The sequence below is a fragment of the Lupinus angustifolius genome, unplaced genomic scaffold (genome assembly GCF_001865875.1).
Source record: "Lupinus angustifolius cultivar Tanjil unplaced genomic scaffold, LupAngTanjil_v1.0 Scaffold_22_100, whole genome shotgun sequence".
Classification (NCBI taxonomy): domain Eukaryota; kingdom Viridiplantae; phylum Streptophyta; class Magnoliopsida; order Fabales; family Fabaceae; genus Lupinus; species Lupinus angustifolius.
In genome coordinates, this window is record NW_017719856.1 from 34,545 (window position 1) to 62,391 (window position 27,847).

Sequence of the window (27,847 nt, forward strand, 5' to 3'; positions counted from 1 at the left end):
TTTATTTTTAATTAATAATAAAACATCATTTGATGTTTCCTTTCTTTATACTAAGACATTTTTGTAATTTGAACCACAACATCATCACTCTATTCTCATTTTTTATCAAACTAAACAAAAAATAAAGAGAAGAAAATACTTATTTCTATTCATTTTCTCCCATTCTTCTCGTATATCAAACATCACAAAAATCTACTATATTTATCTTCTTTATCTTTCTCACATTTTTATTTCTCACCTATTTGTCTCGTTCTTATTTTTCTCTTATCAAACAAACAAAGCATAAGTGAAAGAATAAGTTTGAAGCAAGGCCACCTAGATCCCACCACCTCTTATTGCTATAGCATAAGCCAAATATAGAGTATAACAGCATGAATAGGACATGGTATATTGTTCTCTAATGGTAGAAAATAGAAATTTTGAGCTTGCTAAAGTAAAACAAATTTAAGAGTAGATGATTTAGGGTTCCTTCAACTAATTTAATGTATCAGCTTCATATTGTTATTTTGCATCACATGACCTGATAAAAGGTTTTAAACTTTTAATACATAATTGTGTATTACCATTTAAATTGAAACAGTAGTCAAACTTAAGCTGGACTTTTGATAAATCTATTTGTGCATTATAGACGTGTATATTTTTTTAAATCAATTTATCTTTTACCCACTACTATATTTTGACCTACAACAACGTATTCATTTTCTATGGTTTTAAAACTATGGTCTTCAAGTATATTTGGCCATATTTGTAGTAGTGTTATCATATTTATCAATTTTATTTTATTTATATAATAAACGGTTTTGACCCATTCTTGTAGAGGAATAGGCAATAGTTATTTGTATAATTTCTTTTATATAACTTTGGTGTACATTATGCTATGGTTTTTTTTTTAGTGTTTTCTTATTTTTTGTTTTAAAAACCGTTCTCGTTTATATTAGGTCACACTATTTTTAGCGTTGTCGTATGAGTTTTAGGAAATTTGTTCTCTATTGTCTTGTTAATTAATTTATTATTTTGCACTACCACATTCTCTCTTACACACTCCCTAATTGAGAAACATTCACCCTCATCTCCAAACCCTTCTTCATCCCTTAATTTCAAAAAACTTAACCCCTTTCACACTCATCTTATTAGTTTATTAAATCTCCAAACTTCATTCCTTTCACACCCAAAACCTCCAAACTTCTTTTACTATATGATTAATAAACCGGAAACTCTAAATCCTAATTTCTTCTACGATTGATAAACTAAAAATCTCAACTGGCCAATTGTTTTTGTGACAAAACTCACAATTTATTCTTCTCTTTCACGATTGATGTTTTTCGTTCGCAGCTATTGTGAATTTTCACTTCCTTTGAACGCTCTCTAAATTAGCATCAAATTGTAGTAAGGTATCCTTTTTTCCATTCAACATTATTCAGTTCTTCTCATTTAGATAATAGTGAGTGACCCTTAAAATTTTGACAACATTATTATCAATATTGCCCAAGACTGTTGTTGGGTTGCTTGTTGTACTCACTTCATCTTGTTGAACTACATCATTAAGGTCGTTGTTTGATGTTTCCTTAAGCTCACTAATCTTAGGATCAATTTCCTCATTGTTCATTTCAACATATGCACTATTTTCATTTAGTTTTCCAAATTTGAGTTGCATTTGAGAATTTGAGGATAAATTTAGGGTTTAGGGGTGTAGTAAAAAATGACTACTTTATTATATTTATTTTTTAAAAAACTTCATGTTTATTCATATAAGCTAACATTATTATAACTTCTCTATTTGCAGCAAAATTATTTGGAAGACAATTTACCACATACAGTATAGATGGGAATGAATCAAGATTTCTTATTTTAGATTCTGATTATATTTTGTTAAACAGTAATAGAACATAAGCTTGTATTTTGGTTCACTAAATCTAGAGTAACAAATACTTGTATTTTAAATTAATTAATGTTATGAATATCCATTAAAAACATTTATTCATATTTCTTATTATTTATTGATCTTAGAGTATTATTGAAAAACAATGATTTTCTTAAAATTAAAATTCTAAATGAAAAAATTTATTTAGAAAAAGGTAGAGTAGTTGAGGATTGTATATATGGTGTAGCAAAGGCAACGATTATCTATTTCAAAAATGGACACGAGACCAATGACAACGATTTTCTTGTTTATATAAACAATGAGAACGGTTTCAAAGTTGTTGCCTATAAACACAAATGACAATAGTTTTCAAACTATTGTCTTTATACAAAGTGACAACAGTTTCAAGACCGTTGCCTATGAAAACAAAGACAATGATTTTGTACTTTCCTTTTAGATCACCGTTTTTAACCGTTGCCTTTAACATTGAACACAAATCATTGTCTATTTAAATATTAGACAATGATTTTAAAAATGTGTTGCCAAATGTCAAAAAATTGTGGTCTAAACAAAAGGCAAGGCCTTAGACTATTACAGTTAACAAACTGTTTTCTTTGGTAACGAGAACAATTTTTTAACTTTTGGTCACGGTTTTCAGTCATTGCCATAGATCAAAAATGTTGTAGTCACCTTAACGTTATTTACCCCTTTTTAGGTATTACAACTGCTCTCTTTTTTCTGAAAAAAATATCGTTTACCCTTTACATTTTCCTTAAGTATGAGACAAGTTTACAACTTAAGAACTTGTTAAGCATGTTTGTAAACATGAGAAGAGAAGCAGGTTAATCACATTGAGACTGCCATTCATTATGAGGTTTGTCTGTGGCCATGGTGTTTGCCAATATTATAAACAAAACCAGCATATCCTAAGGTTGGATCCAAAAAAGTAGCGGAAATGTTGGATTGTTGATATAGATCTTGACTATGGAGATGTTTAAGGGTTTGTTTGCGATTTAAGTTTTAGAGGGAAATGAATGAAAAAGGAAAATTTTAGAATAATCTCGCACGTGTATTTCATGACTTCTAAGCATTTTCTTTCTTTAATTATCCTTTAAAAGTAAACTTGCAAACAGACCCTAGGGAACTAGAAGATTGGAACATTGAGATTCAATAATTAAAACAAACTTTAAGGATGGTAAAACAAGGAAGAGTGAGAGTTGTTTGGACAAAGTTTGAAGACTTGAGAAATTCTATGGAAAAGAGATATACGTGATAAACAAAGACATAAAGTTTAGAATTATTAGTTTAGTTTTGAATTCGAATTGTAATAATGGGGATTGATAGTTTCTATTCATGTTTGAATATTAATGGCCTTAAAAGTGGCCTTAGAATAAGTTAGTGGTTATTTTGTTGGAGAAGAAAACGTATGGAGATATTTCAAACACATCATATTTGGAGATATTATATTTTTGGTTTTTTGTGTTATGATTTATGACTAAATTTAAATTTAATTAAAATTAAATTTTTAATATGTTATAAAGATTTTATTAGTTTGTAATTAGGTGATTTCAATTTTCATTAAAATTGCAACTAAATCATTCCTAACATCTCATCAAACATATTAATGGGAACATAAATTAAACCCCAACTTTCCTCGAATGAAAATTTTACCTTTGTAGTTGACTTTCTGTTAGGCATATGACTGATATTTTGGTGGATCAGATATTTTCTCCAGAAAATATCATACAAGTTATGAGTTTTAGTTTAGGCTAAGAAATTGAGGTAGGAAATTATATATTTATGTGTTACATAAATTTAACGATAAATAATTATAGTTATAAAACAAATTTTTATTGTTTAAATACTTAATGATAACTACTCAACGCTTAAGGAAGTGAGTGATAAAGGGTTGAAGGTTCGAGTCACACTCACTACAAATGTTAACATATTAACATTTGTCTATAAAATACTTGACACTTTCGGAAATGTATATACAAATTGGTTGAACTTCGTAAACAAATTTATTGTATTATTCCATATTCAGGTTAATATTTAATTGTTCGGTTTTCCCTAATCCTTTCTTCTCAATTTTACTTCTTGTGAAGTCCGTAACTTTCTTGTTAATTCCTCCAATTTTCTTTATCAAAATTACTATTTTAGTTTATAAACCTTATCACAAAATTTGTCAAACTCAACATTAAAATTGGCATGCATGTGAAACGTCTAAATCCACAAGCTTATTTTTTCACCATTAACCGTACTCGAAGATCACATAATAACAAACCAAATGCTTAGCTTATATTCGATTTAATTCACCTAATTTATAAACTTTGGTTTTTATAGGAAGAGCAAAGTTTGGTAACTTTGTCATTAATCATGTCTACTTTCTACCAAAATTTGGGTCAGAGGCTGGTCAATTGTTGCTTTCATCAAAGCTATTTGTGATTCATAGCCATATATAAAAATTCAAATTTCCTATAATAGCTAAAACTATTTCCTTCTAGTCTAGTGTTTGAACGAAGAAAAACAAGAATCTTTCCCAAGAAAAGATGATGTAGAATAATACAAATCATGTTGTGATATGTGAATGAAAATGCGTGTCATTTCAAATGAACCATATTCTACACAAGAGTTGGGAAACTTTAGGTTTATGGGAATCAATATAGAATACAAGGTATGGGACCATTATATGAAGAATTGGTAGCCATATAATTTGCACCATATTCTTACCAAATATAGTTTTCGTGCTAAAAATAAAAATATGATAAATGTGTTGCAAATGGGTAATTGATTTTTCCTCCATCCTCTTATGGATTATTGGTATTAGAGCAGCCACCAATGATGTACTTTTACCCTTATGTTAGTGGAAATGTTCACTTTAACCAACTTCACTAATCAAAATTGGGCAAAAAATTAAACAAATGAGTGATAACACCTAATGTACTTGAACATGATGAGATGACTTCTAGTGTTTAATTAGCACAAATTTCATTTTATTTAACCTAGTTTATTTTACTAAAACTTCTCAAAAGTGAGCCTATGTTTATGTTTGAAAAACAAATAAGTAAAGAAATATATCCTTAAATTAGTAGTAGATTGAGATTTTGATGCATTTAAAATTAAATAAAGAGCGGAACTTAGTAATAGTTTATTGTGGATTTTATACGGTATTTATGGCAATTGAGGGGGAAGTCAAGTAGCAAAATATACTAGAAAATTAAAAAACTTGATCAAATGTACTATCTCTTATTACAACAGACAGTATTTTTTAAGATTCATAAGAAACTTCTTTACATTTTTAACATAAAATTTGGTTGAAGAAAAAATTAGCATAAAATTAGTTTCCCGTTTAAAATAATTTTAGTTCACATTTTTAATAGCACTCTATTTAATTCACAGTTTCTACTCAAATAATTTGCACATATATTGTTGGCCTGCCTCCTTAATTGTTAGCCTAATAATATTTTTCATTTAGGTTGTAGCTATTTATTATATTATTATAGAATAAGATAAGATAAAAATATAAATATGTATAAAGGCAAGTGCATGCTTGTGAGGTGATATTGGGGTTTGCTCAATTAATGTTGGTGTACCAAGTAGATATTAGTTTAATCATGTAACATGACAAAAATGATTAGTTTTTTATCATATGTGAGAGAATATTTTTTATAGTAAAAAAACACTTTTCATTTGTTCTTTATAAAGGGAAGTCTCCACAACTCAAATTCATGACCTTGGGAATATAGAGTCATTGTCCTCATGAGTCACTATTATTAAGCTATATTAGCTCAATGGTAACGACTCGTAAAAACAATAATTATTTGTTCATGAGATCATATTTCGAATCATGGGAGACTCCCTTTATGAAAAATAAAATATTGGAGAAATAATTTAAGTTTATGGGTGAAAAGTTCTGTGACATGTCTCTATCCATGTTATTGCATACATATACCTTAATACCCCACTCTGGTTTTATCACTTAACAAAATATGAAATAATGATATAGCACCTCTTTGAACTAGAAGTCCTGGAATTAATTTTTGTGGTTGTGTTCGTTTTAGAATTATGATGATGGAGTAATAAATTTATAATGACTATCGAAATGGGAGAGAACTATTAGATGCAAAAAAGAATGATAAATTAGTGTATAATTTAAAACAAAGTATAAAAGAAGTTAAATTTCTAAAACATCAAACTATATAGTGTGAGGAATATAACCAACTCCAAGCTCCATCTGTATTTTGCATCATAATTTTCCTCACATAAAATACTTTCATCTAGAATTGACTAATCCACTTGGTTTGGGTATGTATAAGGGATTAGAATATGTTGTTCCAATGTATATCTCAAACCAATGATAATGAAGAATAAACAAACAGAAAATAAAAAAATTTAATTTTTGAATTAGCATGACATGTCTTCACTTATTTATGACATGTTTTGGCACTATTATCAAAATTGGTTTGTGTCGGCCGATTCAACCACTAAACAGATGAAAAGATCTTAATACCAGTATGGTACAATGTTTATATCAATCATGTAATTATATTGATCAAAACTGATTATACCGGTCAATTTTCAATTGAACCATACCGGTTATACCGGCTAGTTTTATTTAAAATTATTTTTAATGAGAATGATTTATATTTTCCAAAATGTTGGTATGAAGGATCAAACACACCACTAGGAGAATGAAGTATCTCCTTACACTAGGAGATAACTTATATGTCACTGATTGTTTGACATGTGTATTGTTTTTTATAATATATTTTAAATAAAAATTTCTACGAAGAAGAGAAAGAAGACACATGTCAAAAAATGAATAGATTTAATGAGATAAGGTATCTCATGGTACAAGAAGATACTTTATTCTAATATAAAAATAATTATTGTTTTTTATTGATTTTTCAATATTAATATTAGTATAAAATATATATATATCTAACCTCACTAACAGATTAATTAGTGAACTATCGGTTGAATCATCATATCACTATATCAATACTGATTTCATAATCAGTATAATATTAATAAACATTGTATTTTGGGATATTTGATCTTTGTTCTACAACTATTGAATCACTTGACACATCATTCATTTCTGACCAACCAACTCTGCCACCTAAGCTTGGATTAGATGGACCTGATCACTTGAATATGTCATTTTATTCTCCTACTAAGTTGCCAGCTAAGTTACAGCATGCACATATAGTTTGTTTAAGATGCAGATATAGTTTGTTTATATTTTATTCTTTAAATTCAGATTAAGAATATAAACTTTAATTACAAATTTACTATCTTTGTTTTGGAAGTCTTGTTTCCAAGGGGAGAGAAGTAGAGATGTCAATGAAAATAACATCTGGTTTTACCTGTATGAAACTAATCTAAATTTAAAGGAGAAAATTCAATATGGTTGAGTTTGAATTCAAGTTTTACTCGAGTTCAATTTTCAGATTCGGGTTTAATATAATTAATACCATACGTCGAACTCGATTAATATATATAAAATTATAAAAATTAGACATAAATACGTATATAAAATATAAGTTTTGGGCATGTTTCCATCGCGTTCGGGGATAATAGTACTTTTTTCAATCCCGCTTAACTGGGTTCAAGTTTTGGATATCGAGATTGGGTAAGCACAAATCCAATTCCGACCCGCCCCATTGCCATTCCTAAAGAGAATGACAGAGTCTTCTTGATTCGGAGTTGAAGGAAAGAAATGGAAGAGTTTTTGTGGTTTTCTGGAATCTCTAAAACTCTCAACACGCTCATTTTCATAGTTCCCCCAATTTAAGTTTTTCGGATACAAATATATTATAATACATAAATGTCTTTAGTTAAATATTATATTATTTATGTACATTTCTCATTGTTAATTATATTTTTAAAATAAAAATACGAAAATTATTATTGCACTATCATTACTTCAGTCTCTTCCCATCTAAATTTGATACTCTCAAATTAAATAAGTGAGACGTTTGTCTTTCTTTGTCATTCTTTTCCTCGACATCTTTGTTTATTGATCTATCTCTTTCTCTCATAACTCTTAAACATACCCTAAATGACATGTATTAGTTTTTAAATTAAAGCTATTAATTATCCTATTAACAGTATCATTTTCTTGTCGGTATGATATTGGGTTATGATACTTTTATCAGATTTATGTATACTTGCATACATTATTGATAGGGGTATCAAATTAGCAGTAGTTTTCTTTTGTTGATATACATAACACAATCAAAACTACTTTTTGACAGTACAATAGAACCTTCGATATTTTATCCCAAAAAAAACTTCGATATTAACCTTAATTAAATTAAAACAATACAATTTATTGTTTAGGAAAAGATAAACACGAGTATAATATAGTTCTAAAAATTGTATGGTGATGGGGTCACTTTAAGACTATGCTTCATGTTTATCTTTGCAACAAAAATGTGTGGATTAGGTTTGTTAAAACGATATAGGAGTCAATTATTGGTTTAGTATGGGAAGCACATCTGCTGTCCCACAAAGAGTGTCACTCCATGTGCCACTACTTGTAATTGGTTGAAAAAATATATTGAAATTAAAATTTTAATAATTAATTATTTTTCTGACTAATCACAAATAATGGCACATCAAGTGGTACACTATCGTGGGACAGCAGATGTCTACCCATACTTATGCGTCTATATTGGATTAGGAATTAGGCATGTTATAATAAAGTTTTGTCTTGCAAGTAACATCCATCCCTATCACTTCTCACCACCAAAATAATGTATAGTTTTTCTTTGCCTTGGCCATTGTTAACAACCATTGTGATTCGACCTATATAACTAGTTTTTTTAGCATGTATAATGCATGGATTGTTAAATTTTATTATATTAGTTAACGAGTACTATTATTTAGGATAGAACAGTCTAATTATTATCTATATTTAACTTAATGTTAATATTTATACTACTATATAATGGCAAAACATGCCTAAGGGGTATTAAGATAATTGAAATTTTAATTTTGATCACATGATTCATCTATTTTTTATGAGATTGTTTTTCAAAAGTTAATAAATAAATGCATATCTTAATCCTTAATACTATGATTTGGTAGAAAACGTGGAATAGAAATTTATGATTAATTTAAATTAGTGCTAATATGAATAGCTCTTAATTTTAGCATATCAGTCACTTTAATTTTGGAGAAAAATAGGAAATTTTTGGTTTTGGGTTATTCCAATTTTAGCATAGCAATTAGGATAAGGGGTTGCAACGGGTCAGAATAGACACGAGTAATACTTTCTTATACTCATAATATTTATAGATACCTGTGTGGGTAACGGGTATGCGTATAGTCACGTGCTTATATTCCTCCACTCTTACCATGCATACATGATTGTGATTATGTTTCTTGAACTAAAATTTTGTATGCTCAATATTTTATGCCATTATTTTTGTAACCAATAAAAATAAACATTTCACTAATGGTTTTAATAACATGTTTTTAATTTATTTTTTTAACGTGAGGTGTTTTTTATCAATGATAAAATATAATTATATAAAATAGTGAGTATAAAAGTTTTTTGTTGTTGATGATTCTTTGTCTTCATGTTAGACATGTAGGAGATGTTAAGTGGTGTATAATATTAAAACTCAAAAAAGCTATGCTTAGTATTTTTAAGTCCCTTATCGTGTGGTGAACCACTTAACCCATGCATTCTCTTCAAATGTTCTTCATCACTTATGTTCCTTTGGTCTTGCATGTATTTCTGACATCAACAAGGATTATTAGGGTTTCTTCAGCCATCTATTAGCAAAAGGTCGTGGCTTCAAACTCGATCAGCATTGAAGTCACGTATTTCCACTACCTCCTTACTGAATCTTGATACTAATCTCCTTTGGGTCTCCGCTTGTGAGTTTTTCGGAAAGAAAGAGAAAGAAATGATTTGTGAGGTCTTACTATTTAATGCTTTCAAGTCTGAAGATAATAACTAACACGGTAAACATAATTTATAAATAAATTCAAATAATTAAATTTAAATAAGATAATTTTCTATCAATCCAAAATATCCTCTAACATGTTCCTCAAGTTGAAGCTTAATAAAAAAAATATGGGTTCCACAAAAAGACAATGAAATGGGTTACGAACTGCGAAATCCGCAAATATAACCAAGATCGTCAATATGAAAGGCAGCCGTAATTAATATAATTTATCATTGTGACAAAATGTATAATCGGTATGATCATCATAAGAATAGAAACTAATTATATAATTACCATCAAAATGATCGTTGATGACAAAAGAAGTCACAACTAACATAATTTGTCAATATGAGAAAAGACACTACTGAAATGCACGTTGGTGGGAATAGAACATAATTAAATTATTGTTAAGTGTGAAAATTACCTTAATTCATAAGGATAATTGAACAGTTTTTTATTCTAAAACCTAATAAAATGTTATTCATACTTTACATCTTGATGATTTATTGCACAAATTCTGCCATATGAATAACCATGTCATGTCAAGACTTAAAGAGCAAAATGGGTAAAAATTGGTGACAAGCAACTAAAACCCAGACCAGCTGACCTATGTCAAGCACATGAATCACGCTTAGTGCATCCATGTTAAGTATAGATGATACGTCAAACGCAATTTGGCTAGGTGAAAGGTCGAGCTAGACAAAGATTGTGCTTAGCGCAACTTCCCTATGATTAGCAAAACGTTAAAAAATCAAATAGATAAAAGGGGCTTTAAAGGGGTCTGAAACCATTTCCTTGCACTTTTTTCAGTTAGAATTAGGATGTTTTCGATTTCTCTTGGTTTCTAGGTTAGATGAGGCTGGAAATCTGAAGTAAATGCAAGGGGGAAGATTAGAGGAGTTGATGTTTGCTTATTGAGGGGGTAATCTCTTCTCCTTTAGGTTGTATTTTATCTTTATTATAGCTTTCATGAAAATGTTTAGCTAAACTTCAACCTTGTTGGGATCGAATGTAATAGTCACTTGATGTATAATACTTGGATTTAATTTTATACTTAATTGTTATGTATTAATTTTTATGAGTTTCCTATTTTTATTAATGCTTCTTTGGATATTAACAACCTCATTTAATGATTTTTGAAAAATGAACTCCCGAAGGAATTATGGTTATAAGAGCCTAAAATTAGTAATCTATTATAATTCTAGACATAGATTTGTGCTAATATGTCATATGTGCTTGTGTTAATATGATTACTAAACATAGATTCATATGGACATTGAATAGCTCTCAAACTTATTAACATAAACTAGTAGACATAGAGATGTGTTAACGACGGATAAATATTTATCTTGTTAGTGTAGTTGTTAGACATAAAGTTGTATTAATAAGCTATTAATATGATCGGCCAAGACCTTGGCCATTAGTATAATTCAGGTGTTGCACTAAAATCAAATTCACAAGCATAGACTTCTAGATATACATGTATATTTTGTAGGTCATTAATCTTCATTTTATGTGTAAAGTTGTTAGACATAAAGCTTTATTTTATTAGCTACTAAATTGACTAAGACATTAGCTTTTAGTACCCTTGAGATCTATTGTGTGTAAGAATCATTGCTAAACGAACTTGTATTGTTGAACATGGTGTGTATGAATAGTGACTAGTAAAGTTTGATCCCAACATCTTAATTCCAGCATTTTTATCTAGTAGTTTAATTTGTATTTAGTTAATTGCAGAAACAAATTAAACCCTTTGAAACTAACTTAGAATAACAATATTTCGTTGAAAGGTTAGTACTAAGTCCTTATGGATTCGACAACTTTTTTAAACTTGTTTGTGACACCCGATTTGATAATTTCATAGACCATTTTTATGGTTAGTAATAATCACCATCAGCATGATCATCAATGAGAAAAGAAATCACTACTAACATTATTCGCCAATGGGAGAAAATGCACTAGCCCAATTATCATCAATGTGATGATTAACATATATTAAATAATAAAATAAAGGAAGAAAGTAAATTGTTGTATTAGAGCAAGTGGTGTTTCTTTATTTGGATAATTGTTGCATATAATATGGAATTGTTAGGTTGAGAAAAAATGAATGAATACGTCTCTTTTGTGGATGAACAAGTTAAGTCGGACTGGAGCTCCAGGTAAGACTTCTTAAATATTTGGGTTGGAGTTCTTATGGGATCTGGATGAAGGTAGACTTGGACCCGCCAGTGGAGGTACCTGAAAAGGTTCTCCAACGATCAAGTCAATAAGACTAGACAGGTAATGCCCGAGAGCAATAAATGAGTTATATGGGAAGTGAATAGAGAGAAATAATGACAAGAGATGAGTACTAAGTGTTACATCTTGTTGGAGGAGACTCATATTTATAGTGGTTGAGTTGGATGACGTGACCCTGGAGGATACTATTGGCATGACCGACCATCCTGGCTTGTCAGGGGCTGATTTTCCTATGCCAAACGACTTTGGGAGGGTCATACTCTAGGCATAGTTGACTTGCAGCTTGTGGAAGTTCTGGTAGTCGTATTGCAGTCTATCCTTGTCGTGTTGGTAGGGTGTAGGTGGGATTGTAGCTGGCGTGGCAATGTGTTGTTAGCAGCGTGTCAGATAAGGAGTGATCCCGACCCCAACCTTGGAGGTGTGGCCTAAGAGGGAATGACTTCGGCTAAGTCCTTTAATTGGTTATACCCAGTCTTTTCTCGGCTAGAGGGGAGGCCATCACGGGCAGTTAAGATGTCCGAATGACCGGGATGGAATAGTTGCCCTCATTCTATTAGTATGTTCGATAGGTGAGTATGTTGGTAGACTCTAGGTGCATTAGTAGGGTGTTGCTAATCTTCTGGCTTGGGCAACATGTGGCTGATCGTCATTAATGTTCTTTGGTAATCATAATGTTTTGCAGCGCAAAGTACTTGAGTGTGGCTCATCGATTCATTTCATATCGCCTTTCATCTTAGTTCTTGGGTCATTGTTGGATCATACTTAAGTTTATTTTGAACGGGGAAGATGTGTTTTGAACTGGGCCATTTTTCGAAGGTTCTGGAACTCCTCCGCGTGGTACTCCATGTCCACTGTTAGATGTATTTGGTCCCTCCCTATAAATAAGGAGGGCACTTCTTTCAGTCATTCAACGTTTGCTTATTTCTTCGTTTGAAAACTCTTGCTGCAGAACTCGTTCTCGAGCCGACCAATTATTCATCCTCATCATCTTCGAAGTATTTACTATGTAATCTCTCTTTCTTTTCCTTACTCTTACTTCTGATAATGTCATCCTCTTCCGAGCATGATCATAGCTTAGGTAGTGTGGAGGTTATGTCCAAAACTCTGCCTATCTTCACTTCCCCTTCCCAATGATGTCGGTGTGTGAGGTCGGCCTTTGAGAGGAGGGCGCATGATCTCCCAGTCCAAACCTCGATGGTCGATCGGAGAGAGAGAATGGCTACATAGGGGAAAATCTCAGTGTGTTTCCAAACCTCGGGAAGCAATTTCCTGTTGTGAGTAGTTATTCTAGTTCGGGGTCTGATATTTCGTCTGGTTGTAATTCTTCATAGCGAGAACATACATGGTGAAAGCTGATCAGTTGGTCATTCTCCCCGACTTGGACATACCTGGTGCATGGTATTGGTGGGTGGATGAGGAGATCACGCGAGAATCAGCCTAAGATGAACATTTTGGAGGGTTAGGAGAATGATGTTGTACTGAAGTCTCCCCAGATCGACGAGAGGGTCTGACAGGACCTCTAGGCTAAGGCGGGGATCGATTACACCTTCTATTACGCCTTTTATTTATATCACCATATTACATCTTCCTTTTGACGATTAGAGTATGGTTGTCTTGGGTCATCTTCAGGTTGCTCCTTCCCAACTCCATCTGAATGCATGGTTTTTATCTGGAATTCGCCATTTAGTGTGGAGTCAACAAGAATCTCTGCTTGGTGAATCTCTTTTAATGGATGTTTCGAGTCACTCATAGTACTAACTCGGATGAAGAGAAAGAAGGTCGCCACAGGTGGGTGTGCCTTCAGTCAAGGCAAAAGCGAGACTTGTTCACCTTTTTTAACCAATCGGTGAAGAAATGGAAGACGGGTTTTTACCAAGTAGAGATTGAAGGGGTGGCCAGCCACCCATGGGCTTACAGATTGGATGGCAAGAGGCAGTTCCCCTTTGCTTGGAATGGGGCGTTCCACCAAAACCCATGCAGAGGTTTTTGACGAGTGGCGGGAGTTTGACTAGCTGGGAAACAAATGAGGCTATTGGTTGGCGGAAGGAGCAACCGTAGCCTGCTCGACCCTAAAGAATGGGGACACGGTCTTAGAGCAGCGCATAGGCACATTAGTTGAGTTTTTTGTGTATGCTTGGGAAGTTATCTGATATTTACTAATCTTTGTTTCTTTTGTAGCTGAGATGAGCAACAATCTCGACAAGACCCGTCTATTGGCCAAGACACTTGGGAGAGGGCAAGATGGGGCGTCATCGAGCAAGCATGCTCGGATTTCCAATCCTTCAACGACCCCTTCTACCTTTGGTCACGGGTCAGAGTCCCTTTCGACTCAACAAATGATAGGTGAAGGTACTTGGCTTGTCCCCATCCTTCCGTCAGTCCAACCAATAGTCGATCTGACCCGGAGGTTTGCATCTGACCGTTCTTCCGAGCCAGGGGGCTCTGTTGATGTCGAGGTGCAGATTGTTAGGCCTGATGGGCAGAAGCCTACTACCAAGGGAATGGAATCAACTACCCGGCCTAAACGCGTGCTCTCAACCTTCTGACCTTCTCCGTCGTTAGAGCAGAACCTCGTAAGCCCCACCGTCAGAGAGCTTCTGGATGGGATCTTGTTATCCTTTAAATGAAGCCTTTTATTTAAGTGCTTGTCTCTCTTTAATATTCATGTCAGGTAGTTTTAATCATGCTATTTATTTATCCATAATCGATATTGACTAGATCTAGATTTGGACAAGGTAACCTAAATCGGGAATAACTCACAGTAATTGTGATGATTGAACCTTGAATCTTGATAAAGTGCCCTTGACTGGTAATGACCTAGCAAGTCAACTCCATTTTCTATGAATAATTTTAAGCACTAAAGATGATTTAATCGGCATTAACTCTCCAATTATAAGTTGTTTCAAGCCCGATATTGGTCAAAATCGGACTTTTATTTTATCTACCACTCTAACACTAATCAAAACTAGAACTTGAACAAGATAAACCTGGTGGGAAATGATCCAGAGTGATTCGTATTTGAACTTTAACAAATGAAACTTGGCAGAAGTATTAATAACACAACTAATTGAATCTTGAATTTGAATAAGGTAATCTTGGTCAAGGATAATTCAGAGAACTCGAATATAAACAAGATAACCTGAATTAGTAGAAGAGATAACATATATAGTTGAAATCGGATGATGTGATACTTCCAACATTAAACCTAAGTCTGAGTAAGTTGAGTAGCTTGAGTGTGAATTCGACCAAGGGGATCAAAGTTTCATTCTTCGAGTATTGAAGTTAACCACCATAAAAAATGGGGCATAGGCCATGCCTTTGACGTGTATTGAAGTTGAACCATAAGTAAAGGGGGACAAGGTCCGCACCCAGAGTGAGTTGTTTGACCGTCATAATGGGGGCCATGGACCACGCCTTTGAAGGGTACTAATTATTGGACCACCAGTCAAGGGGGCTTGGCCCACGCCTTAGGTGATTTACTAGACCACCATCAAAGGGGGCCATGGGCCACACCTTTGAAGGGTATTAATTATTGGACCAACTATCAAAGGGGTTTGTCCACGTCTTGAGTGATTTACTTGACCTCCATCAAAGAGAGTCATGGGCCATGCCTTTGAGGGGTATTAATTATTGGACTGACGGTCAAGGGGGCTTGGCCCACGCATTGGGTAATTTACGTGACCACCATCAAAAGGGGGCCATGGGCCACACCTTTGAAGGGTATTAATTATTGGACCACCTGTCAAGCGGGTTTGCCCATGCCTTGAGTGATTTATTTGACCATCATCAAAGGGGGGCATGGGCCATGCTTTTGAGAGGTATTAATTATTGGACGGCCAGTCAAGAGGGCTTGGCCCACGCCTTGGGTGATGTACTTGACAGCCATCAAAGTGGGTCATGGGCGACGCCTTTGTTGAGTATTAATTATTGGACCACCAGTTAAGGGGCTTGGCCCATGCCTTGGGTGATTTACTTGATCGCCATCAAAGGAGACATGGTCCGCACCTTGAAGGGTGTCGTTGTTGGGTCGGATTCTGGTGATAAATACATGAAATGAATAATACCTCGTTATCATATATGTGTTTGAGTTACAAAGGGTTGTCCGACCCGAAAGGGTCAACATTACATTTTCTAAGCGTAAAATTTTTGGAGGTTTAAAACATTCCATGTCCGAGGAATCTCTTTCTTAGCCAGGTCTTCCAGCTTGTAGGTGTCTTTGTCGGTTTTGTTTATCACCTAGTAGGGACCTTCCTAGGTGGGTGCTAGTTTCCCCTTGACCCGTCCAATTTCTGCTCTACGGAGAACTAAAGCATAATCTTCAAAGTTCCTGGGGACAACCGAAGAGTTATATTTCCCCATTGTTTTCCTTTTGACGGTTGCCTCCCTTATGCAGGCTTGATCTCTCTTTTCCTCAATCCAATCCAGGTTGTGCCTAATCAATGTTGGATTGGCTTCCTCATTAAAGTGCAGAGTTCTCCATGCAGGTTCTCCTATATCCACCGAGATCATGGCCTTGGTGCCATACGTGAGGTTGAAAGGAGACTCGCTGATTGTGGAGTATGGAATTGTTTGATAAGCCCATAGTACATGATGAAGTTGGCCGAGCTAAGTTCATTTAGCCTCGTCTAGCCTTTTCTTGATTCCCCTTAGAGTGACCTTGTTGGTTGCCCCAGCTTGCCCGTTTGTTTGAGGGTGCTTGACAGATGTGAAGTGCTGCTTGATATGTAAACCACACAACAACTCTTGAAATTTTGGGTTGGAAAACTGGGTATCATTATCGGTCACTATGGTAGTTTGAATGCCAAACCTAGTAATGATATTTATCCATGTGATATTTTGGATGTTGGTTGACGTGATGGTGAACAAGGCCTCGGCTTCAATCCACTTGGTGAAATAGTTCACAGCTACTACCAGAAACTACAGTTGGCCAGTGGCTTGAGGAAAAGGCCCTAGAATATCCATGCCCCACCTGCATAATGGCCAGGTGGTCAGGGTGGTAGTTAACTCCTCGGGTGAGTCCTTATGGAAATCAGTGAAAAACTAGCATCGAGTACATTTCTTGGTTAGATCAGATGCATCCTTCTCCATGGTAGGCTAGTAATACCCAGATCGTAAAATTTTCTTTGTTAGGGAAGTTACACTAAGGTGGTGCCCGCAACTCCCCTCGTGGACTTCTTGGAGGATATAGTGTGCCCTATTGGGGTCGAGGCATTTGAGGAGCGGGGTAGGGAATCATCGACAATATAATGATCATCGCGTCAGGGTGTACCAATAGAAACATCATATCATCCTTTGCCTTTCTTTCATGTGGGTAAGCATAATATCTTGCAGGAGGTAGTTGATGAATGGACCCATCCAATCATCTAGGATGGAAATTTGTTTGATGGCCATGATATTGGGTTTCAGGAAAGTTCCCTGGATGACAGACCGATAGTTTCTTGGGCACCTAGTGCTAGCCAGTTTAGATAGGATATATGCATGTGCATTATGTTCCCTCAGAACATGTTGGGTGGTCGCTTCCTCGAACTTAGCCATCGGTTCCTTCACTTTTTCCAGGTACTTACCAATTAGAATGTCTTTGGTTTGGTAAGCACCAATTACATATGAGACCGCCAACTGGGAATCGCTACATACTGCAATTTTTTCATTCTCGACATCCCTCGCTAATTGCAGTCCGGCTATGCAGGCTTCATATTCGGCCTAGTCGTTAGAGGTTGAGAAAGGGAAGGTAAGAGAGTGTTCTATGGTCATCACAAGGACATGGTCCAACAATATCCCGACCCTGATTACCTTGGGGTTGGAAGATCTGTCGACTAATATCATCTAGGTTTGTCCTAGTTTGTCCGATTGTGTTGTCAACTCGGCAAAAAGTTTGAGAGGACTTAGCTCTTGATAGTCATTCGGGGTTCGTACTGAATATCAAACTGTAAGAGTTCAATAGATATGCTATCATTCGATCGGCCAACTCTAGTTTATGTAAGATCTGTGTGATGGGATGGTTGGTTCTTAGCACTGTTGGGTGAGGCTGAAAATATTGTCATAATCGCCTCGTCGCCATTAGGAGAGCATATGCTACTTTCTCCAATTGCTAATATTGAATTTTTGGACCTTGCAGCGCCTTGCTTATAAAGTATATCGTGCTCTAACCTTCTTCTGACTCATGGAACAAGGCGGAAGCCACAACTTCATCGACCACTGTGAGGTAGACATATAACACCTCACTGGGTATTGGCTTGGTCAGTACTAGCGGGATGGCCATGTATTATTTGAAGGTTTGAAAAGCCTTTTCACAATCAACTGACCATTCAAATTTTTTGCTCTTCTTTAGCAACTGGAATAAGGGGAGAGAATGTTTGGCGGTTGATTAGAGGAATTTGGACAAAGCGGCTAACCGATCGTTCAGTTGTTGGGCCTCTTTTACTAAACGAGGGCTTCCATGTTGATGACCGCCTGACGTTTGATGGGATTGGCCTCAATTTCACGGCTGGTTAGTATAAAACCTAGGAATTTTCCGGCCTCAACACCGAACGTGCACTTCTCCAGATTGAGCCTCATGTTGTACTTGAGGAGCTGTTAAAAAAATGTTCAGCATAATGGAGACATGATCTTGGTGTAGAAGGATTTTGGCGATCATGTCATCCATATATGCCTCCATGTGTCGGTCAATCTGTCCTATGAATATCTTATTCTTTATTCTTTGATATGTGGCCCAAGCGTTCTTCAATCCAAATGCATGACCATATAACAATAATTCGCCTGATCACTAATGAAGGCGGTCTTCTCCTGGTCTAGTGGATACATTGGGATCTGGTTGTAGATTGAGTAAGCATCCCTAAAAGATAAGTATTGATAGCTCGAGGAGTTATACACCAGATGATCGATGTTGGGAAGAGGATATGGGACTTTTGGGCATACCTTGTTTAGGTTAGTGTAATATACACACATCCATCATTTCTCGGAGAGCTTTATGACCAATACCATATTTGACAGCCACGTGGTGTAGGTGATTTCTCGGATGAAACCAACCTGGAGAAGCTCGGTTGTTTTTTGAGTGACCTTAGTTGTTCTTTCGGCTGCCATTTTCCTTCGTTGTTGAGCAACTAGTTTTTCCCCTAGGTTGGTTGTCAGTCGGTGACATACTGATGAAGGGTCAATTTCGGGCATGTGGGTTGTGGACCAAGCAAAAAGGTCTTTGTTGGATTTTAAACATTCCACAAGCTTCACCCTCTAAGCTTTTGGCAAGGTGCTTCCGATATATACTAGGTTGGTCTCTAGCGGTTCTAGCTAGAAAGAGGTTTTCTCCCCTTCCGATTGAGGGTGGAATTCTCCCTCATCAGCCCGGGTATCCAACTCTACCAGGTGTATTGTTTGCATTCTTTTCATTGGGGATGGTCTTCTCCTTGCAGTATGATTGGGGCGAAGACTTGTTTGATAGCAACTATGGCATTGTGTTGATCACCTCGAACTATACCATACGCAGAGATCAAGAGAAAGAAACTTCATGCACATATGCGGTGTAGAGACCACTACTTCAAGGCGGTTGAGTGTTGGATGACCTAGAATCACGTTGTAAGCCGATTGGCAATCAATGACTAGGAATTTGACCTGGGTTGTCTTGCTCAAGGGTTGGTCGCCAATTGTCAACCAATCATCCATGTAACCGCGTGGAGTTATGCCTTGGCCAGTGAATCCTACTAGCTGCTTGTCATAGTGTAGTAGGTTACGATCTCTCAATTCCATCCTTGTGAATAAATCTTGGAACATGATGTCCGCCGAGTTGCCTTGGTCGATAAGGAGTCTGTCAACCTTCTTGTTGTTTAATTTTGTTGTAATGACCAAGGGATCATCATGCTCTCGGATAACACCTTCATAGTCACGGTCGTCGAATGAGATGGGAAGAGCATTTCGGCTAACGCGTTATGGGCGAACAGTTCTAGCGGCTACTTGCATGACTTTCTGCATATATTGTTTCTCGACCGGCCTGGAAGTGCTGCTTGCGGCGAATCCTCCAGAAATGGTGTTGATTTCAATGAGGGCCATCTGCATGCGGTTGCTTGGGTGGTATCTATCTGTTGGGACTCTAGTCTAAGGATGTCTTTTTCAATCTTCGTGGATGTGGATGTTATCTCCTTTATAGGATTTGCTTGGTTTCTGGTGGTCACCATGGTGTAGATAAGCCATAAACGGGCTAATGTTCTTTTGTGGATGAACAAGTTAGGTTAGACTGGAGGTCCGGGTAAGACTTCTTGAATATCCAGGCATGATTTCTTCCGGGATCTGTATGAAGGTAGACTTGGACCTGCCGTTGAGGTACTTGAAAAGGTTCTTAGACGACCAAGTTTGTAAGACTGGAGAGGTAATACCTTGGAACAATAAATGAGATATGGGAAGTAAATAGAGAGTAATAATGACAAGTGATAAGTTCTAAGTGTTACTTCCTATTGGGGGAGACCCTTATTTATAGTGGTTGAGTTGGATGACGTGACCCTAGAGGGTACTATTGGCATGGCCGACCATCCTGACTTATCCAAGGCTACTTTTCCCATGTTAAGCGGTTGTGTCAGGTCATACTCTGTGCATAGTTGACTTGCAGCTTATGGCAGCTCTGGTAGCTGTATTGTAGTCTGTCCTTATTGTATTGGCAAGGGGTATATGGGATTGCAGGTGGTGTGGCAGTGCGCTGTTGGCGGCATGTTAGATGGGGAGTGATCTCGACCCCGATCTGGGAGGTATGGCCTAAGGGGAATGACTTCGGCCAAGCCCTTTAGTTGGTTATACCTGGTCTTTGCTCGGCTAGAGGGGAGACCATCCTGGGCAGTTAAGACGTCTGCATGACTGGGATGGAACAAATACTAACGAGAAAATTACACAACAATGATAGATGACTTATCGGGGTTACAAATTTTCAACACCTTGGTAGCGAAATAGTGATCGAAGAGGTCACGAATATTGAAATTTCTTTGATACCGTTGACGATGCTACATGTGTTTCAGGGTGTGTCAATACACACCCTAGGATTTTAAGATATATCACTTATAACTCTATAAGTCCAAAAACATTTGTAAACAACATGACATACTTTGTGAAAACAAATAATTACTAGAGTGTAATATTGATACAATGTGTAAAAATTTATACATAGTCAATACATCATTCATTTGTATTACTTTATTTCAGGAGTCAATGATTATAAAACATGAACGGTGGATGATACAGTTATAGTGTATAAAACTCATATAATGTTAGTGTATACATATTTTCTCTAATCATTATTGTGTTAAATTATTTTGTAAGATTGTGGATATGCAACTTAAGAAACTTCATCATCGTTTCTCCGAGACAAATATTCAGCTATTTCTTTGTATGTCTTCCTTGAGTCTAGTAGATTTCTTCTCTAGTTTTGGTATGGCAAAACTGATTGAATCTGTCAAGTTTTACCCACATGATTTTTGTTCAACTGATTTGGTGATATTTGATGATAAACTTGATATTTATATCATTGATATGCATAACAATGTTAAATTTGCTTTCTTGGAATGAATCAATAATCTTTGTGATACGTTGGTTGAAAGTGAAAACACGTTGTTTACTAATTAGTTTATCTTCTTTTAAAGTTAGCAATACAATTGTAGAAAAAGTTTTTTCAACTATGAACATTGTGAAAAATAAGTTAGCATAATTGAGTTAGAGATGCATGAAAGAATGATTGTCTAGTGACTTATATATAACGACATGTGTTCAACAACATTGATAATAAATTGATCATTCAACAATTTCAGAATAAGAAATTATAAAGAGAAATATGTAATTTATTTGATGAAATATATTTAAATTTTGTAATTTCATTAATACTTTCATCTTTTTATAATTAGTGATATCTAATTTTTTTTTTTTTAATATTTATTGCACACCTTACTTCTGGATCCTAGATTTGTCATTGTCTATGTAAAAATGTAGAATTGAGATTTGTCAAACTCAAAGTATGAGTAAGCCCATATAATTTATTATATAAGTAAAAGTTGTTATAAACGATAAGATATTATCTATCGAAATAAACATAAATTGTAAATAAATTCAACTAAAATAAAACTAACTAAATTATAAATAAGATAATTTTTTTTTGTTAATCTAAATATGTTCTAACTATTTTTTTGAAAATTAACTAGGATTATTGAGATCTTTTGATATCTTCCTAGCAAATTCAAGACATTACCAATAAATTGTGATGGGAGATTGATGTGAATACCAAATAAGTGTTGCTCATTTCAAGGTTGTTAGGAAAACTCTAAATTTCATGAGATCTAAAGAAGTGGTTAACAATATGTGAGTGTTGAAGGCTACTAAATGCTTCTTTGGATCAATATTCCCATCATATTTCTCTAATTCATAACTTACATGTTTTCTCTTTAAATAGATTATATTATTTGCTCCATCTTGTTCCCCTTCTCAGTTTCTTTCATTATCATGCCTTTCTTTTCTCAAGAAGTATATATTTCTCTTTCATTTTTGCTTCATCTACTAACCTTTGCTCCAAGGTATGCATAAAAAATAGTTTTAACAATTCTTACAATGCTCTAATAAGAAGTAAGATTTAGAGTATTATTCACTATGATCAATACTACAATTTATCTTTTAAACAGATTTAAATTTTTTTTATACAGGTTAAGCAAATATGTTACAAGAGAATTAATTGTTTTGATTTAAAAAACATACAAATAATTATAATTCAACCAAAATTGTACAAATTTAAAGTGATATTGGAAAGATGAAAAAATGTATGCACTGACAGTGTATGAATTTGATACATTGTCATTTGCATCATCTATCATTCATATTTAATCATCATTGACTCTTCAAAATAGTTAAATTTACCAAAAATGATGATTTTTTGCTTCTAATTGAGACTTAAAGAGAATATAATAACACTAGAATCATAATTCTCAAATGGAACTGAGCATAGACCAGTTTTGTGTTCCTTCTTGGATAAGTTCTCAGAGGAGTGGGCTTGAAATCCTCAGGCCCAGTCATGAACACAACACACTTGTAATACTGGCATAGAAATAAAAATCCCTCAAACCTACTTTATATTTAGTTTAATAATTTTATTTCACCTTCAAAGAAAATAGAAGAAAGGGGAAAAGAAAAATAACTAGAAGTTGGAAGAGAAGAGGGAGAGAGAATAATAATGGAAAGGGAAAAGTGTATGTGTTGGGAAATGAAATAATAGTAAGAAGCAAAACTAATGATGTATTGTTTTGTACTTTTATAGGTTCCAAAACTATAACAAAGCTAATAGAATATGATTTGCACGTTTTCTTCAATAGGTGTTATAATACTTTTTAGTATGCACATAATTGTCATGACATAAAACATGGAAGATCAATATAACATGGAACTTACTTTGTGGTTGTAATAGCAACTATTATTTTTTTTGTTATTGATGGATAATTGCCTATGCTTGAGTGAATTATATATTTGTTCTCTTCAAAAGAATAAACTGCTACAATTATAATATAGGACTAAAGACACACTTAAGAAAATAATATGGAAATTGAATGGGTAGATATAGATATTGGATTATATAGGTTTTTGGTAGAAGATGGTAAATTATTACAATGTGGATGGTTTTAGTATGTTTTGGCTTTTGTTTTTCTCTATTTGATCTTATTAAGAGCTTTTATTATCTCTACCTACTTTATTATTAGCATTGAGACTATCATTTAAGTAACAATATTAAATGAAATAATATTGTAACCTTAAAATATAAAGAAAAATAACTCACTTCTAACCCTAATAGAAGTGCATACTTTATAACTGTATTAGAGGGTAGGAAGAAGACACGTTACCTAAGTCAAAGAAAGAGAAAGGAAGAAAAAAGAATCCCTCAAATGTGAAATAGCTGTCTATGGGACCCACCCCTAATAATACCATTGACTCTTCCTCACCACTACTCCACTATCATCATGATTCATGAACTTAATATAAGGGAATAAAGTCACTGACTATGCCAACTTATTTTGTTTCTCTAAAGTAACATTATATTTAAATTAAGAAAATCAAAGTGTATACATATTATAGATCTTCATATACTTTATTAAAGCAATGATAGAGATCCTTACTTTTTTTATTATAATTTTGTTGGTACATGAGAAATTCATTTCAGAGAGCTAAACCCATTCCTTCAAAAAAAAAACAAAGGAGAACTAAACCTATTTCGTGGATCTCCTAAAGAAAGAATTTGAAAATAAAAAAAATAATATCAAATGCTAAAATACAAACACATGACATAATACTTTTAGAAAAAAACATAAGTTTTAAGCTAAAAGCATGTTATAAAACATATTCTTTTATATAACCGGTATCGATAAAAAATAATCTTTTTTTAGTGTATAATTATCATTTTTAACCATTGTCACTTTCATGAATTAAATCACTTGATAAATACCTTGTTACCAACTCCTAGGTATAAAATCTGTATTCTATACTAACATATATTCAATATTTATTTTATGAAAAAATAGGTTATGTACCGTTAATACATTTAAAACTTTATATAGCCTATCTATTCAAATTATTATTTTATTCTTGGTACCTTCTATGCTTTAATTTTTCAACAAGTGCATAGTAGTTGAAAGCACTTATTCCAAACTCCACCTACTTCAGTTTCCTCATCCTATCTGTACCTTTGACTTCTTGCTCAAAGAATATCACTTTTTAAATACACAATCTAATCTTTGAAGAAATCAAATCAAATAACAAGAAAAAAGGAAAATAAATTCCTATTTTATGCCAACAAAGAACAAAACTATATTTAATTTCTGAGAGCTACAATTTCTTTAGCGGTCAAATTTACACAAAAGTCCTCTTAAATCTTAGACGATTCCGTCAAAAGCTACATTTAAAAAAGATGACTTTTTTTCTCCTTCAATACTTTGCTTTTGATGCTGTTCCTACACGCGCCGCCGCGCCGTTTCCGGAAACAGCCACCATCAAATGTGTGACGGTGTTTTCAATTTTGCGTCGTCGTTTAATAACTCAACATGACTGGAGTTTGAAAAAAACACCGGCACCGGTAGTTGCCGGTGAAAAAGGCAGCGCGTGGTGGTGGTCTCCTTCATAAGTAACGATGAGCATGTTGGGGTCGTTTTGTGCACGCTCCACGTGCTTCCTCGCTGGACACCCTCTTACAGTGCTGCACTTGTAGTATCCACTGAAATAATAATAATGAAATTACAACATTATACTAAGATTCATTTATTTTTTTGGAATGATTATACCATATACTTTTCTCGATCTCATACATCAAAAGATCTAAGTATAATAATGAAAGTATAAATTTTAATTAAGTATAATAACAATATAGAGAAAAATGCATACACCCATATGCAAGAATTTTTTAATACTATATTACGTATCATTCATATTTAATCATTAGTTATTGTTAAATATAACTAATACTGTCTACCAATTTTTATATTAACAGTAAATAGATATAATTTGTAAAAAAAAAATTGTCAATTTAATCTCTCATTTATTCAAATATTAATACTTATTCACTTTTTTAATGAATACCCGATGTTAAATTATGCAATACTAATGTACAGAAAATTGCACAACCTTCTGATATCTTTAAACTCAGACATAAGATGGACATTATTTTGTTGAAAAAATGACAAATATAATTGAATGCAAATTTCTTTTTCATTGTTGATTAAGAAATATTGTAAGTTTTATTCGCAAACAACATTAGTTGCAAAATATTAAGAGATCAATTATTTCAGCTTCTAATAAAAGTTAGTTTTCTTTTATTTTTAACCATTACCGTTCAGCAAAGAATTTAATTTTAATATATCAATCATATACTATAAATTAGAGTGAAATTAGATCATTGTGTTTGAGTATGACTTATTCCAAAACAAGAATAGTATTATACCGTGGATAAGGTGAACCCTTGATCGGTTTTTGACCATACTTTCTCCACGAGTACTCGTCCGATGGTATATCAGCGATCTTTGAACTTATCGCCGGCACATGAATCGTTCGTTTCACACGTGATTTCCTGACAAAAACAATAAAAAACATTAGTCCATCAAATTTATTGTTTTTGAATCCCGACCCAAACCCGACCCAAAATTTCATTGTTGCTGAAAAAAGTTGACATCTAAATCAAAACTTTAATACAATGATTTTTTGGATTTTCTCCTACATGTAAATTTTTTGTATCTAATAAGATTTCATATTTGAATATATCTAACGATTTGATTAATTTTACCATTAAAAATTAACTTTTTTATATTAAAAAACAGTTGCAAGATAGTTTCTAAAAAAAATTACCTTCTCTTGGAGCAATGGCAATTGCCGGAGGATGAGACTTTTCCGGAGAGGGTAGCATCGTGACACCTTTTCCGGTGAGTAGAAGAGAGAGGTGGTTTTCCGGCGGAGACAGCAGGAACCGGAGGAGCAGGGAAAGGTCCAATTTTCCCATCGGAGACACTTCCGTCGCCGGTGATGGTGGACATGAAGGAGGTAGTGGTGGTAGACATGCTAAGAGCCTCATCCATAATACTAGACTTTGCTTTGATAAGATTAACTTTCGACAAACCTTCTTCTTTACCTTGAGTTTTTGGTTCAAGTTCGGGTTTTCTATCCGGTTGTGATCGAAGTGGAGCACGACGAAACCGTGCATGACCGGTTCGGTTCAATAAATTAATAACCGTTTTGAATTTGGAGACAGTGAAATCCGTGATTTTGGAGCAGTCGAGGTTGTTAAGGTTAAGGTTGTTGTTTGTAGGACAAGAAGTTTGTGTTTGTGATTGTGATTGAGATTGATATGAAAGGAGTTTAATGAGATGTTCCATACTCTTTAATCCAGCTGAAGCAGCTTCTTGTAATTCCATATTATGATCTTCAATATTCTTGATCATAGGAACACCAACAAGATCTAAAACCATCAAATTGTTACACAAAAAAGAGAGAGAAAAAAGAAGAAGATATTTGCTTATGTTTTGATGAGTAAAAAAAATGAGGTTGGATGGGTTATAAAAGAGAGGAAAGATGGGTTGGAAGGAAAGTCAAACAAGGTTTCTAGAATCTAAGGGTAGGGATTGGTTGAAAAGAAAAGTAGAGTATGACAAAAGTAGAATGGTTTGTTGTCCTAAATTGTATTATAAATTATGTATCAAATCAATAAAAATATGTCATATCAATTAAAAAAATTAACTATTTATTATTTTTCTATTTTTACTTCAATATTATTAACAAGTTTCATAATTTAGAACAACATATTCTTATATATCACAAAAAAGAGGTCCAAAAGAGGAGTTGGTGGTGGGGTACTACCTCTTTATTTTCAAAGTGGGAAACAGATGAGAAAAGACTATGCGAATATATGAAGGGAAGCGATTACTTGTATTTTACTTTGACTTTTTTTGATTAACTTTTAAGAAATATATATAATGCTATGATAAAAAAATATTATAAACTTTGACTAAGGTTCATAAAGAAATATTTCGTCAAAATGATTATAAAATTGAAAGTTTAAGCACCAAGTAAAGAGTTTCTACTAAGCAGAGAATTTGACTAAGCGAATAGTTTTTCAATCACAATAATATTGGTAGGTAATAGAATTTCTATAATTTATGTGAAGAAGAAAATAGAATTTCTATAATTTATGTGAAGAAGAAAATAGAATTTCTAGAAACGTTTTGAACTAATTTCTGGATTTTGGGTTAGAAATTCAATTTTATATTTAGTAACTATATTATGCCATTTTAGTACATTTGTT

The 27,847-nt window shown here is 33.9% G+C and overlaps 1 protein-coding gene and 1 long non-coding RNA gene across 2 annotated transcripts; one reads left to right on the forward strand and one right to left on the reverse strand.

The window, feature by feature from the left end:
* The first annotated feature begins 1,709 nt into the window (after positions 1-1,709).
* Positions 1,710-27,213, forward strand: LOC109338366. The gene is made up of 3 exons (XR_002106545.1): positions 1,710-1,876; positions 27,118-27,121; positions 27,201-27,213. It is a non-coding gene; the product is annotated as an uncharacterized LOC109338366 (long non-coding RNA).
* On the reverse strand, positions 24,846-27,089 carry LOC109338362 (probable WRKY transcription factor 11). The gene is made up of 3 exons (XM_019575573.1): positions 26,398-27,089; positions 25,997-26,122; positions 24,846-25,273 (listed from the first exon to the last, which is right to left on the reverse strand). Exons 1-3 carry the CDS (start codon positions 27,012-27,014, stop codon positions 25,099-25,101), a joined length of 918 nt encoding a protein of 305 aa, XP_019431118.1. The 5' UTR covers positions 27,015-27,089; the 3' UTR covers positions 24,846-25,098.
* Positions 27,214-27,847: the final 634 nt, after the last annotated feature.